This window comes from Polypterus senegalus, chromosome 1 (genome assembly GCF_016835505.1).
Source record: "Polypterus senegalus isolate Bchr_013 chromosome 1, ASM1683550v1, whole genome shotgun sequence".
NCBI classification, from domain to species: domain Eukaryota; kingdom Metazoa; phylum Chordata; class Cladistia; order Polypteriformes; family Polypteridae; genus Polypterus; species Polypterus senegalus.
Window position 1 is genome coordinate 16,046,572 of NC_053154.1, and position 16,205 is coordinate 16,062,776.

The following is a 16,205-nucleotide window of genomic DNA, read 5'->3' on the forward strand; positions in this document are numbered from 1 at the left end:
AGTGGAGGTTAAAATCCAATAGAAAAAAGTCTTCATTAAATACAACAAGGTTAAAACAATGCTCGAATCAGTCTCTTTAAAAACAAGCCCAGTGCCTTCTTTAGCTGCATTCTCTATCTTTCGTTCTCTCTCTTGCGCTCTCTTTCTCGCTCGCTCGTTGCACAGGGAATGCACAGGGAGAGACTGAACACGTATGGAAATCATCGGCATGTACGAACCAGATGGGAAACTGGCTTGTTCATAACCCAAGAGTGTGGTTGTCCTGTTGAAAAATAAATGATCGTCCAACTAACCTGACTTCTGAACAACACAACTGCTGGTCCCAACCCCATTGATAAAGCAATAAATTCCACTAAATAACCCTGATAAGGCACACCTGTGAAGTGAAAACCATTTCAGGTGACTACCTGTTAAAGCTCATTGAGAGAATGCCAAGAGTGTGCAAAGCAGTAATCAGAGCAAAGGGTGCCTATTTTGAAGAAACTAGAATATAAAACATGTTTTCAGTTACTTCACCTTTTTTTGTTAAGTACATAACTCCACATGTGTTCATTCATAGTTTTGATGCCTTCAGTGAGAATCTACCAATGTAAATGGTCATGAAAATAAAGAAAACACATTGAATGAGGAGGTGTGTCCAAACTTTTGGCCTGTACTGTATATGCATATATATATACATACACACATATACATACATATATATATATACATATCTATACTAATAAAAGGCAAAACCCTCACTGACTGAGTGACTGACTGACTCATCACTAATTCTCCAACTTCCCGTGTAGATAGAAGGCTGAAATTTGGCAGGCTCATTCCTTATAGCTTACTTACAAAAGTTAAGCAGGTTTCATTTCGAAATTCTACGTGTAACGGTCATAACTGAATCCTACTTACATACATATATACGGCCATAGCCTGCAGCTCAGTCGCCGTGTGAGGCGGAGTTGCATCACCCATCACCACGCCTCCCACGTATTTGGCAAACTGACTGCCTATATAAGACCATCCGTCACTCCGGTCTCTTCATTCCCTTCCTTGCTTCGCCACAGTATTCACGTCTCCCTGCTGATAACTGCAGCTTTTTTATTTAATCCACGGCTTCTCCATTGTTTTAATGTTCGTTTATTACGATTATAGTTATTGTGTAGGTATTTTAGACTTACTTTACATTGTTCAAGTACCCATTTCCTTTATCGTTCCAACCGCATCCCCCATTAACATGTCTATCGAGGTGATCACCATCAATCAAAGAACTGTCACTTACCGAGTAGTTTCCATGCCCCAAGATGGCACCTACCTTTTCCATTCTCTTTGTTACATATTGCACAGCCATATCAGGCTCACTCTTGATATCCGGAGGAACATTGTGTCTTATGTATTGAATGACTGGGACAGGTTCAAGGTGTGGACTGATGACGATACAGGAGATAATTAGACTACACAGGAGCACTAGAAGAGTGAAATGCTTAAGCCCTTCACCTATGGTTCTGTATGTGAGTTGATGGCTGCCGCTGAATTGTTCGGTTGTCGCTTTCAAGTGTACCGAAATGGCCAAATATTTTACACCTTTGGACAACCGCCAATGCCTCTTAAACATCTTAGATTCACAGGTGACGATTTGAGTAGTGGACACTTTGATGTTTATGAATATTTAAACTCTCAAAAGCTGGATATGAAGTTATCGATGAAACTGGTTATATGCTTACAACGCTTGACAGATGCCGAATGTCACTTCAACATAACAAGTCCTGCAAAAACTAACGTAATTGAAACAAACCATGAAACTCAAACTGATTATGACAGCAGCAATCCAAGCTGTGAGATTTGAGGAAAGATGGCCAACTGTACATTGCATGCTCAAGAGTAAGCTCAACACACAGCTTGGTCATATTACAATCGGAGGGCTGAACTGACAACGTGGCATACAAAGAGATCCTTAACAAATAATTATTGGTATATTTTCCCTCAGTTTAAAAGGTTTACTTTTCTTCTTAATACAAATTTTAAGGCAATACTTTGCAGCTATGTAAGCGGGTATTTTGCTAGTATATATATATATATATATATATATATATATATATATATATATATATATATATGTGTGTGTGTGTGTGTGTGTGTGTGTATACATAAATACATGTATACGAGGGGGGACCCAAATATAACAAGAATTTTTTCTGGAGGCTGAAGGGGCATTAGTTCCGACGTTTATCGCTAGGTGCGTATACTAGACTGCCCTCTGCATCATTTGGCCATCATAAGCGGTATTCCTTAAAGTTCTCAAGCGATTGCGTGATGCAGTGTGGAAAAAATTACCCGAATTGTGGCAATCAGGCGAGTGGCTTCTGCATCACGAGAATGCTCCAACCCAAACAGCATTAAGTGTGTGGCAGTTGCTCACAAAAAATAGGATGACAATGGTTTTTCACCCCCTCTACTCCCCGGACCTTGAACCCTGTGATTTTTTTCTTATTTCCAAGAATGAAGAGGGACCTTAAAGGAAAGCATTTTCATGATGTAGAGGAGGTCAAGAAGCAAACGACAGAGGCACTGAAAGCTATCACTTTGCAAGAGCTTCAGAACAGTTTTGAACAATGGAAAAAGTGTATTTCGTCTCAGGGATATTATTTTGAATGTGATTAAATTTTGGAAATGTTCTGAGAAACATACAATTTTTGGGTCCCCCTCATCTATATATCTCTCTCTCTATATATATCTATCTATCTATCTATCTCTCTCTCTATATATATATATATATATATATATATATATATATATATATATATATATATATATATATATATATATATATATATAAACACACACACGTACACAAACTTATTATCACAATTTAATACTTTCAAAAGATGCTCTAAACAAACTGGCCAGAAAGTTAACCAGCACACCATGGTTAGGATTCTGCTAGTTTATATAGCACCGTTCAGAACTTGTATACCAAATGTCCCTTTATTTTTTTTTTCTGATCAAATATTTACTGAAGAAAATAAATAAAATACATAAAGAACATGGATGTATGCCTCCATCCTTGTTTGGATGGTTCCAGTGTTTGGAGATCCAGATAAACTCTCTTCACTGTCTTCTACTGTACTAAACAAATAAATGTTAGTGGCTAATTTATTGATGCTTAAGGGTAGACATGCACAAAGTATGGCCTGTGTGTAAAATCCATCCTGCCAAAGTACAGGGTGGGTCATTTATATGGATACACCTTAATAAAATGGGAATGGTTGGTGATATTAACTTCCTGTTTGTGGCACATTAGTATATGTGAGGGGGGAAACTTGTCAAGATGGGTGGTGACCATGGTGGCCATTTTAAAGTCGGATATTTTGGATCCAACTTTTGTTTTTTCAATAGGAAGAGGGTCATGTGACACATCAAACTTATTGGGAATTTCACAAAAAAAACAATGGTGTGCTTGGTTTTAATGTAACTTTATTCTTTCATGAGTTATTTACAAGTTTCTCTGTGTTTACAGCCATTGACATGTCGCAGAGGTTAACACGTGAGGAGCGGATAGAAATTGTGTTGATGTCTGGTGAACGCAGTAACCGGGTCATTGCAGCAGATTTCAATGCAAGACACCCTACAAGACCACCCATCTCTCATGCTACAGTTAGCAAACTGCTTGCTAAGTTTCGTGAAACTGGTTCAGTGTTGGATTTGCCAAAATGTGGACGCATGAAAACTGTCACTAATGAAGAAACATCAGTGGCTGTCCTAGCTTCATTCAGCAAGAGCCCACAGCGTAGCACTCGCCGCGTGTCACTGGAGAGTGGAATTAGTCAAACATCCCTTCGGCGGATATTAGCTACTCACAAATGGCACCCTTACAAACTCCAGCTACTGCAGCATCTCAATGAGGATGACCCAGATCGGCGCACTGAATTTGCAGAATGGGCAAAACAAAAATTGGAACAGGACCCTCAGTTTACGCAGAAGATTTTGTTCAGTGATGAGGCAAACTTTTATGTGAATGGTGAAGTTAACAAACAAAATCACCGCTACTGGTCTGACACTAACCCACATTGGATAGATCCCTCCAAGAATATTGGAACAAAAAAATTGATGGTATGATGTGGTATATGGGGTACAAAGATAGTGGGGCAATTCTTCATCAATGGAAACCTCAAGGCCACTGGATATGCAAAATTGCTACATGATGATATGTTTCCCTCTTTATGCACTGAAGCTAGCACGTTCCCTGAGTTTTTCCAGCAAGATGGTGCACCACCACATTATGGGTGTCAGGTCCGAGCATTCCTAGATGAACAGTTTCCTGGAAAGTGGATTGGTCTTTGTGGCCCAGTTGAATGGCCCCCAAGGTCTCCCAATCTGACCCCCTTAGACTTTTATCTTTGGGGTCATCTGAAGGCAATTGTCTATGCTGTGAAAATACAAGATGTGCAGCACCTGAAACTACGGATTCTGGAAGCCTGTGCTAGGATTTCTCCTGTGGTGTTGCTATCAGTGTGTGAAGAGTGGGAGAAGAGGGTTGCATTGACAATCCAACACAATGGGCAGCACATTGAACACATTTTATAAGTGGTCAGAAACTTGTAAATAACTCATGGAAGAATAAAGTTACGTTAAAACCAAGCACACCATTGTTTTTCTTGTGAAATTCCCAATAAGTTTGATGTGTCACATGACCCTCTTCCTATTGAAAAAACAAAAGTTGGATCCAAAATGGCCGACTTCAAAATGGCAACCATGGTCACCACCCATCTTGAAAAGTTTCCCCCCTCACCTATACTAATGTGCCACAAACAGGAAGTTAATATCACCAACCATTCCCATTTTATTACCGTGTATCCATATAAATGGCCCACCCTGTATTTCTTCTGGCTCATGAGGAGCATGTACGCCTGGTTCCTTTAATAATGAACATACATTTCTGGACACAACAACTTTACCAAGTATATTCAGATGTGTTTGGGTCACAACTGACATGCTTATTCTCTCCACATTTTTATACTGAGCCCACAGGAGAAGGCAGGCAAAGGAGGAAGCTTGCCCATGTTCGAAAGCACAGTAGATGTTCACCCATGGTTTATGGTATATTTACTTTGTTGTTCCTATTACACTCCAAGTATTAGTTCTAACCTCTGTGGGCTGCTTGAATTCAAATGTGTTCTCTGAATCTCTCCAGGCACATGCTGATGCAGATGGATTGGTTGTTCTTCCCACTAAAACAAAAGATAAATATTCAACCAGTTATTTCAAGCTAATACAAATCAAAGCAGAGACATTTCATGCTGTGATTATTTGGTGTAACTATCCTTCTTTCTTTTTAAATGTGTTCCTTGTGTAACTTCTGAACAGTCCTTACAATGATAATACCAGCCCAAACACTTCATAGTCTTCACAAGACTGAGAAGCAGCCAATCAAAGTATAGATATTTGGATATTAATGGAGATAGGAACTAATTTATCTCCACTAGTTTATATAAAACATGATAAAGAAGAGTTAACACCTTCTTATATGCTGTAAACAAATGTAATATAAATTAAATGATCATTATATGATAAAACACTGGTTTATATTAAACAACATTTTGAAACCTGCCTCAGAGTTGTGGTGGCAAGAGTTCTAACTGGTACAGAAACCAACCATCAATGGGATGCTAGTCTACTGCAGGGCAACTCATACAAAGACATCCATATTCAATAAGGACTAATTGTAAAATAACAACCTAACAAGCACATGCTTGGTAACGTGGGAGATGATTCAAACTCCACACTGATAGTGCCTTGAACTGAGAGACAGCAGAGCTAACCATTGCAGGGATTGGATCATATAAAAATTACATAATATTAGGAATCAGAACTTGTATCTAAAAGTATGAGTCATTTATTTACAGTGTAAGCTCCAAAAGGTCTAAATAGAGGTAATGAGGGGTACAACACAAGAAGACTAAAACATCTAAAAATCTTCTATATAAGTGTACAGTTTTAGTGGTGCCTGTTTAATCCACATTGGAGACATGGCTCGTGACCAAAGAAAGTCATTTAATCTGCCTTTGTGCTCACTGTAAAAATAAATAAATAAATGCACACACATTGCCCACAAATTACAAATCAAACAATTTCGACACGATTAAAGTGCACACTTTCATTTAAGCAGATCTGTATACATTTCGGTCACACCATGTAGAAATGACAACACTTTTTATACATGGCCCACCGTTTTAGGACACCATAATGTTTGGGACAATTGGTGTCCCAGGTGTTTGTTATTAGAAACATTGGTGACACTTTAGGATTACCTAAATCAACTGTCAGGAATATCATTTAAAAAAAAGGACGCACTGGTGAGCAAAGTAATTACAAAGGGACTTCACTCCTGATGACGGAAGATGGGACTATTAACTGCAACCTTGACCCACATAAGCAGCAGAAAGCGGATGGATGAATGGATAGTTATCATCTAACAAAAAAAATAAAGCTTACTGAACTGAAAAATCTCCTCTCTTTTGTAAAATACCTTCTCCTCTTTCAAAACTTTTACTACCTGCAATCCAAAATGTTACACATGCAAACTCGTGGCTGGGCCATGCTGCTGATTAGGGTCGACTGACAAAATCTGCCAAAGAATTTTTTTTGCAGAGAATTTGCTGGGTTCGGCAGTGACATTATTCACTGAAATAATTCTTTATTCTGCTGTATGGCCGGATTAAGTAAACTTTTATTTTCTAGCCTCCCATTATGCTGAGAGGCCTGCATGACATCACAACATCAAAGCATAGCTGTGTGACGATGTGGGTTCTTCTCCAGACACCCATCTAGCTTCTGGGAGATTTTGAACCCGACACCGTTGGTAATGTCATCAATGAGCTGGACACAACAAAGCAAGGGGATGGTGCAAAAAAAGTGCAAAACTGCTTTTAATAAAAACAAACCAAAAACAGTGTCCAAATAAATGGTGCGGTACTTCAAATAAATACTCCAATAAAACCAGTGAATGGGTGGAGGTTAAAATCCCATAAATGAGGTTAAACACAATGGCTGGAAGCAGTCTTTCAAAAGAAAGCCCGGTGCCGCCTTCTGCTGGCGACTCAGCTGTTTCTCCCACCCAGGCTATGCACAAGGGGAGTCACCCCACCTGCAGCTGACCTTCTATATTTGGCTGGTCTGGTGGCCTCCCGATCCCTGGCTTCGTTCAGCCATCCGCCAGACTGAGACTTGACTTCCCCTAACGGCCAGGACACTCACGCTGGGGTTCCACTCCAAATCTCTGAGTCCCACTGCCTTCGCTGCAGCGAGCCAACCACACCAGCGCTCAGCAGGAGCGACTACTACCGACAAACACCCCACTAGGGTTTGCCTCTCCCAGCTGCATGCAAACATCCGCGAGTCTGCACTCACTCTCTCTCTCGCACACACCGGCTCCCTCGCTTCCAGCTGCCTTCTTCTCCCTTAACCTCCGTTCATTTATTCATTCTCTCCCTCCACATTCGCACATTTCTAATATATATAACAGGGACGTGGATCAGGTATGGCGATTAGCAGCTCCCGGCATCAATTACAGATGCGGACGACTCCTCAACTGTGCACTTAAGCAAAGACCGCCCACAATCACGAAGTGCTCGGGAAACGCTCTGGCCACACTACCATGGCCCCTCTTTAAGCCGCGAGTGCACGATTATCAATTTAAAAAACTGGCCTTTTCAATCTAAGCTGTAGACCCGCTACACCACAAGCTGGCAGATGCTTCCCGGAGACTCGGAAACCTAAAAAACCAGGCCACCATTATAATCCACTCAAAACTAGTCCTCCTTCCCAATTAGCTTCAACGAATTTCCATGAGTTTGGCAAAGTTCCCAAACATTTCTGTGCTATTAACAAACTCCACGGGGTTCACTCAAGCCTATTGCTGATGTACTAATATGTTATAAACCCTTTCACTCATTTTATTTACTTACTTGGCTGACGCCTTTATCCTAGGCGACTTACAACACTTAAGATACAATTGGCTCCATTTCTTTTGGTTTTCCAATTGGAGAACAGGCATGCAGGTCAAGTGACTTGCTCATAGTCACATAGTATCAGTAGTGGGATTCGAACCCACATCCTCAGTGTTTAAAGCCCAAAGCCTTAACCAGTACACCATACTGACTATCTGCCTGACTACTGTAATAATTTTGAGGAACAGCATTCACAAATACCTGCTGGTGTTGTCTGAACGGGCTTCTTGAGTGGGCCAGCCCATGATCCTTGAACTCTGATACGCTGCCTTTTATCTGCCATGAGGCTGCATCAGGACAGACATAACTGGAAAGCAAGCAGAATATCATAACTAATGTAAACTTTGCTGAACACCAATAATTTACAGTTAGATATGCACTGGTTGGAAGTAATTTGTTATTTTTAATAATGATATGCATCACAAAGGCCCCTTTTATTCCCTGTCCCTTATTACAAGACAACCGTCTGAGGTCAGGGAGTATGCACTGGTACAGCACTTTGTCGCACCCACCACACGACAAAACAGTTCAGGATTCTGGTTGGCTACCCCCCCCCAGGCAGACACGCGGTCCAGTCCGACCCTCCGGAAATGACCCTATATCTACTGCTGCCAGGTATTACGTGGGCATCCCCTTGGCCTGGTCCAGACGCTCGGGTCCTCAACAATGAGGATCTTGTGAGCCGGATCACCATAGGGGAATAAAATCACATGGCCATAAGTGCCACAACCGACACACAATGCTGGTAATGTGCCTCATTCGGGACTCCATGAGCAACCGCTCATTTGTCACTAAGTCAAACCAGCGGTGCCAAAGGATTTTCCGAAGAGAACACATCTATACTAATAAAAGGCAAAGCCCTCACTCACTCACTGACTCACTGCACTCACTGACTCACTGACTCACTCACTCATCACTAATTCTCCAACTTCCCGTGTGGGTGGAAGGCTGAAATTTGGCAGGTTCATTCCTTACAGCTTCCTTACAAAAGTTGGTCAGGTTTCATTTCGAAATTCTACGCGTAATGGTCATAACTGGAAGCAGTTTTTCCATTTACTGTAATGGAGATGAGCTTCAACGCCGTGGGGGCGGAGTTTCGTGTGACATCATCACGCCTCCCACGTAATCACGCAGTACATAGAAAACCAGGAAGAGCTCAAAAAAGCACTTAAGAAAACATGCATTATATAATTGAGAAGGCAGCGAAACAATAAGAAGCGAGCGAAAGTGACATATACAACCATATTCATGAGTTCTGCTACTTCGGAAACAAAGCACGATGTAAACCTACACTTTAAATTCAGTTCATAGACAGGCTGCCGCTGGCGTTTGTAATTTAGTGCCTGCCCATATAAGGCCGTCCGTCAGCGGCAATCCAATAGCAAACTGCCACGGGTAAATATTCACGGGTGAAGGACTGTGCTTATGGAGAGGAAGATGAGATGGTCAGGGTGGTGTTTGACACAAACTCAGCGAAACTGCGAGAGAAAGTTTTAAGTGCCAGGACTAAGGTAACATTAAATACAGCCATGGACATAGCACGAGATGGCACCAGCACAGCTGGGAACCTTCGATGCATGTACACCGAGGCTCACGTGAACTGACGAGTGCACAGATAAAAGCAACAGTTCCAAAGAGCGCTGAACAAAACCGAATTACACAATTGAAAAGGCAGCAAAAATATGAAGCGTCTGATAAGCATATTCATAAATCCAGCTACTGCGGAAACAAAGCACACGGTGGAAAAAGTCAATGTCCCGCTAAAGGAAGACAGTGTAAAAAAAACCCGTGCATGCAGTGTGTCAGGTCTCAGATAAAGAAGAAGACGAGCTGTTTATTGATGCAGTAAGAAACGAATCGATGAATGAAACCTGTCATCTTTACAACGATTGACAAACACGGAATGTAACTTGAACACAACACATCCTACAAATACGAACCTGATTGAAAGAAATAATGATAATCAAATCCTTGATGACAGCAACACTCAGTAACACTCACAAAACAAATACTGTATATTGACAGTCATGTTACGTTATTTTTAAAATGTTCCCTTTTCTTTTTCTACCTTTTTAACACACTACTTCTCGCTGATACGCTGGTATATATATATATGTATATATATATATCCCGCTCTACATACTCGAATAATGGATACTTTATTCGCCATCAATGATTGTTTTGGTAAAGCCATACTCAGTGTATTCATTAGATGAACGGTAAAAAGTAAGAGCGAGGGAGGATGACTCATTGAGGCATGCAGGCTGTAGTGCGCGTCAACTCTATCTGAATTGCTCGATCACATTTGAAAAAACATATCTTTTCAAGTTCTATTTAGTCCATATGTGTCAAACTCAAGGGCCGGGCCACATCCGCCCGCGTAATTATATCCGCCCGAGATCATTTTATATACTGTATTATTGTTATTAAAGCCCGGTATATGAAGCGCTGGTAACACAATAAACTACAGATCCCATAATGCAGCGCTTCAGCTGCCTTGCATCAGGGTAACCTGAATGCAATTCAGAAGATACAGAAAACAGCATAATTAAATAAGAATCTGACACTTCAGCGGACGTTTTAACCCGTGCACAATCACAAAGTGATTTCAAGTGAAGCTGCTTTTATGGGAGACACAAATGCACCAGTTCACCTTGCCCCACTTTCATGTTGCCAAGTAATGTTAAACCAACTCGGCACAACGGTGTTCCCAAATACGCACTTTGCTGATAAACTGAGCGCACTGAGTTTGCACGGCGCTTTGGTGACTTTGATGAACAAAAAGTCCGCCTACATGCGGCTCGAACCTTGTGCATGTTTGGTAGCACATATCTGTGTGAGAAGCTCTTCTCAGTGATAAAGACTAACAAAACAGCACACAGGAGTCGCCTCACTGATGAGCACCTGCAGTCCATCCTGAGAATCTCCACAACACAGAACCTCACACCAAACAGAAACGAACCTGTGGCCAAAAAAAGATGCCAGGCGTCCAGCTCTAAAATGACATCTGAGCAAAGACAACTGAATGATTTGATTTGTTATTGCACGTAAGAGCGGAGTCAACTGTTTTAACAAACAGCGTATTGCACTGATACGAAATAGCTGTGTGTGTATATATGTAGATATGTATGTATATGTATATATATATGTTTATATATGTGTGTGTGTATATATGTATATATATATACTGTATATATATATATATATGTATATGTGTGTATATATGTAGATATATATGTATGTATATATGTATATATGTATAGATATGTATATATATATATATGTTTATGTGTGTAAATATATATATATATGACAACAACACTCATCACTCACAACAGTGACAAAACAATTACATTGACAATCAGGTTACGTTATTTTCAAAATGTTTCCTTTTCTTTTCATTGCTTCTTTAACACACTACTTCTCCGCTGCGAAGCGCGGGTATTTTGCTAGTCAGATAAATAATTATCACCAAGCATAAAAATTCAAAAATGGTACAAAGCTGGCCATCTCCAGAGATCTTGGCATTCCTGCTTCCACAATTCCCCACGTTATTGAGGAGTAGATGGTCATGCAACTGTCAAAAACCTATCTGGACATGGTAGGAAGAAGAAAGATGAACAATTAAGGTTTGACTGATTTTTGGCCAAACGTACTGAAAGCAGAGCTGTCTGACAATGCTCATCACTGATTTGTTTATAGACTACTAACTGTTCCCTGCAGCTCCGCCAGCGTAGTAGTGAAACAGGACAATGAGGAGGGCCCTGCCCAGTTCCCCACTCCAGACGTCACGCTTTCCTCTCCCCTCAGCCCGCAGCCTCTGTCTCGGATTAGTGTGAATATATCACTCCTGCAAGTGAACTATGATTCTAAGCACGATTAGAGAAGTCGCAAAAGCAACTGGAAAGTTCCAGCAAATTATAGAAAAAACCCAAACTAAATCCGTCAAGTAGTTGTCTCATTTGCTAGCTAAGCAGAAGATACATCCTGAGGCTGATGAGTGAGGTGGGCCCCACAACCCTCCACTTGGCCCACTGAGTGTCTCTCGGATTCGCACAAATAAATCGGAACCACAAGCAAACTATGATACATAGTGCGATGAGAGAAGTCAAAAAATCAACCAGAATGTTCAAGCAAATTATGAAAAAAAACCTGATCTAAATCCGTTAAGTAGTGGTCTCATGAAAAACGGACAGACGCACAGACAGATGTTGGATTTTATATATATACTAGCAAAATACCCGTGCTTTGCAGTGGCGAAGTACTGCCTTAAAATTTTTATTAAGAAGAAAATTAAACCTTTTTAAACTGAGGGAAAATATACTAATAATTATTTGTTAAGGATCTCTTTGTATAGCACATTGTCAGTTCGGCCCTCCGGTTGTAATATGACCAAGCTGTGCGCTGAGCTTACTCTTGAGCATGCAACTTACAGTTGGCCATGTGAACAGTAATCTTGTTTCAGATCTCACAGCTTGGATTGCTGCTGTCATAATAAGTTTGAGTTTCATGGTTTGTTTCGATTACGTTAGTATTTGCAGGACTTGTTGTGTTGAAGTGACACCTGTGAATCTAAGATGTTTAAGAGGCATTGGCAGTTGTCCAAAGGTGTAAAATATTTGGCCATGTGACTTGAATTTGGCCATGTGACTTGAAAGCAACAACCGAACAATTCAGCGGCAGCCATCAACTCACATAGAACCATAGGTGAAGGGCTTAAGCATTTCACTCTTCTAGTGCTCCTGTGTAGTATAATTATCTCCTGTACCGTCATCAATCCACACCTTGAACATGTCCCAGTCATTCAATACATAAGACACAATGTTCCTCCGGATATCAAGAGTGAGCCTGATATGGCCGTGCAATATGCAACACAGAGAATGCAAAAGGCAGGTGGCATCTCGGGGCATGGAAACCACTCGGTAAGTGACAGTTCTTTGATCGATGGTGATCACCTCGATAGACATGTTAATGGGGGTACTGTTGGAACGATAAAGGAAATGGGTAACTGAACAATGTAAAGTAAGTCTGAAATACCTACATAATAACTATAATCGTAATAAATGAACAATAAAACAGATAAAACGTTGGAGAAGCCATGGATTAAATAAAAAGGCTGCAGTTATCAGCAGGGAGACGTGAATCCTGTGGCGAAGCAAGGAAGGGAATGTAGAGACCAGAGTGACGGACTGACTTATATAGGCAGAGGCGTTGGGATGGGGGACCCAACGCTACCTCACACAGTGACCGGGCTGCAGGCTATGGACGTATATATGTATGTAAATAGGATTCAGTTAGCGTTGGGAACCCGCATACCAAATTTCTTGAAGATGGGCCCATAAGTAACAAAGACCGTTGGAAAGTTCAATATGGCGACCGACAGAGGCGTCATATCACCGAAATAAGTATGTACATTGGTTTCGGTTAGCGCAGGGAAGTCGCCTACCAAATTTCATGAAGATGGGGCTATAAATAAGAAAGTTCAACATGACGGACGTTGTTGACCATTATGACCATTACGCGTAGAATTTCGAAATGGAACCTGCTTAACTTTTGTAAGTAAGCTGTAAGGAATGAGCCTGACAAATTTCAGCCTTCTACCAGAAGGGAAGTTGGATAATTAGTGACGTTGGAAAGTTCAATATGGCGGCCGACAGTGGCGTCATACCACCGAAATAAGTACATACATTGGTTTTGGTTAGCGCAGGGAAGCCACCTACCAAATTTCATGAAGATGGGGCCATGAATAAGAAAGTTCAACATGGCGGACGTTGTCGACCGTTATGCGTAGAATTTCTAAATGAAACCTGCTTAACTTTTGTAAGTAAACTGTAAGGAATGAGCCTGCCAAATTTCAGCCTTCTACCTACACGGGAAGTTAGAGAATTAGTGACGTTGGAAAGTTCAATATGGCGGCCGACAGTGGCGTCATACCACCGAAATAAGTACGTACATTGGTTTCGGTTAGCACAGGTAAGACACCTACCAAATTTCGTGAAGATGGGGCCATAAATAAGAAAGTTCAACATGGCAGACGTTGTCAACCATTATGACCGTTACGTGTAAAATTTCGAAATGAAATCGGCTTTGTAAGTAAGCTGTAAGGAATAAGCCTGCCAAATTTCAGCCTTCTACCCACACGGAAAGTTGGAGAATTAGTGATGAGTGAGTCAATCAGTGAGTGAGTGAGTGAGTCAGTGAGGGCTTTGCCTTTTATTAGTATAGACTAGCAAAATACCCATGCTTCGCAGCGGAGAAGTAAAGTGTTACAGAAGTTATGAAAAAGAAAAGGAAACATTTTAAAAATAACGTAACATGATTGTCAATGTAATTGTTTTGTCACTGTTATGAGTGTTGCTGTCATATATATATATATATATATACACACACACACACACACACATAAACATATACATATCTACATATACACATATCTATATACAGTATACAGTACAGGCCAAAAGTTTGGACACACCTCGTCATTCAATGTGTTTTCTTTATTTTCATGACCATTTACATTGGTAGATTCTCACTGAAGGCATCAAAACTATGAATGAACACATGTGGAGTTATGTACTTAACAAAAAAAGGTGAAGTAACTGAAAACATGTTTTATATTCTAGTTTCTTCAAAATAGGCACCCTTTGCTCTGATTACTGCTTTGCACACTCTTGGAATTCTCTCGATGAGCTTCAACAGGTAGTCACCTGAAATGGGTTTTCACTTCACAGGTGTGCCTTATCAGGGTTATTTAGTGGAATTTCTTGCTTTATCAATGGGGTTGGGACCAGCAGTTGTGTTGTGCAGAAGTCAGGTTAGTTGGACGATCATTTATTTTTCAGCAGGACAATATTCACGGGTGAAGGACTGTGCTTATGCAGAGGAAGATGAGATGGTCAGGGTGGTGTTTGGCACAAACTCGGCGAAACTGCGAGAGAAACTTTTAAGTGCCGGGTCTTAGCTAACATTAAATACAGCAGTGGACATCGCACGAGATGGCACCAGCACAGCTGGAAACCTTCGATGCATGTACACACGAGCGGCACACGTGAAATGATGCAGTGCACAGACAAAAAGCATCAGTTCAAAAGAGTGCTGAACAAAAACCGAATTACACAATTGAGAAGGCAGCAAAAAAATATGAAGCGTGTGATACATACAAGCATATTCATAAGTGCAGCTACTGCGGAAACAAAGCAAATGGTGTAAAAAGTCAATGTCCCGCTAAAGGAACACACAATTACAACGATTGACAAACACGGAATGTAACTTGAACACAACACATCCTACAAATACGAACCTGATTGAAAGAAATAATGATAATCAAATCCTTGATGACAGCAACACTCCTAACACTCAAAAACAATTACTGTATATTGACAGTCATGTTACGTTATTTTTAAAATGTTCCCTTTTCTTTTTCAAAACTTCTTTAACACACTACTTCTCTGCTGCGAAGCGCAGATATATATATTGTCACACACGTGCGAGTTGGAGGCAGTCAAAGAGCCTAAAGGTGAGTGAAATCTCGTGAGACAAGGGTTTATCACGTGGTACTTACCTGAATCTCTTTCTACCTACAGAAAACTGGAAGAAAAATAAACCCATCCATTTTCAGTTCCAAAATGGCCGCGATGACGTCACTTCCGGTTCCAATCCGATGACGCCACTTCCGGTTCCACACTCTACTACTCCAGTCTACTCACAATGATGTTGGTTCCGTGGTCCCACCTCCAATCATCACTTCCTGCCAACCATTTCCTCTCCAATCATCCCATCTGTTTTTAAACGCCATTTTGTTACAGTGTTTCATTCATTCTGTACCGGAAAGTCTTTTTGAATCAACCTTATTTTCATTTTGTCTGGACGACAATATATGGGGACGCCCCAAATCTTTTTCTATTTTGAAAGACTCTTTATTTATTACTCTATATATATATATATATATATATATATATATATGTATATATATACCCCGATCTACATACTCTCAAATAGACAAACCACACGCTGTGGCGCAATGGTAGAGGCTTCGCCTCTAGCCGGCGACGAGGTTCGATTCCCGAGAGGGGGTGCACTGAGTATGTACGCGCGCTTCCCGATTCATTTTACCTTCGCATCCACTTGGTTTGAGATGTATGAAAAAATATGCAGTTAACGCAGAAAGACAGATCACCAATTGAAGCTTTATGAATAATGGACACTTTATTC

At 40.7% G+C, this 16,205-nt stretch overlaps 1 protein-coding gene across 1 annotated transcript in view; it reads right to left on the reverse strand.

The window, feature by feature from the left end:
- The window catches only part of alkbh3 (alkB homolog 3, alpha-ketoglutarate dependent dioxygenase), an 84,608-nt gene extending 76,307 nt beyond the window's left edge, over positions 1-8,301 (reverse strand). Inside the window, exons 1-2 of the mRNA XM_039744208.1 lie at positions 8,196-8,301; positions 5,134-5,216 (exon numbers count right to left, since the gene is read on the reverse strand). Of these exons, the coding sequence (XP_039600142.1) occupies positions 5,134-5,216; positions 8,196-8,277 (165 nt within the window). The 5' untranslated portion in view covers positions 8,278-8,301. The remainder of the gene's footprint in view (positions 1-5,133; positions 5,217-8,195) is intronic.
- Between the last annotated feature and the right edge of the window lie 7,904 nt (positions 8,302-16,205).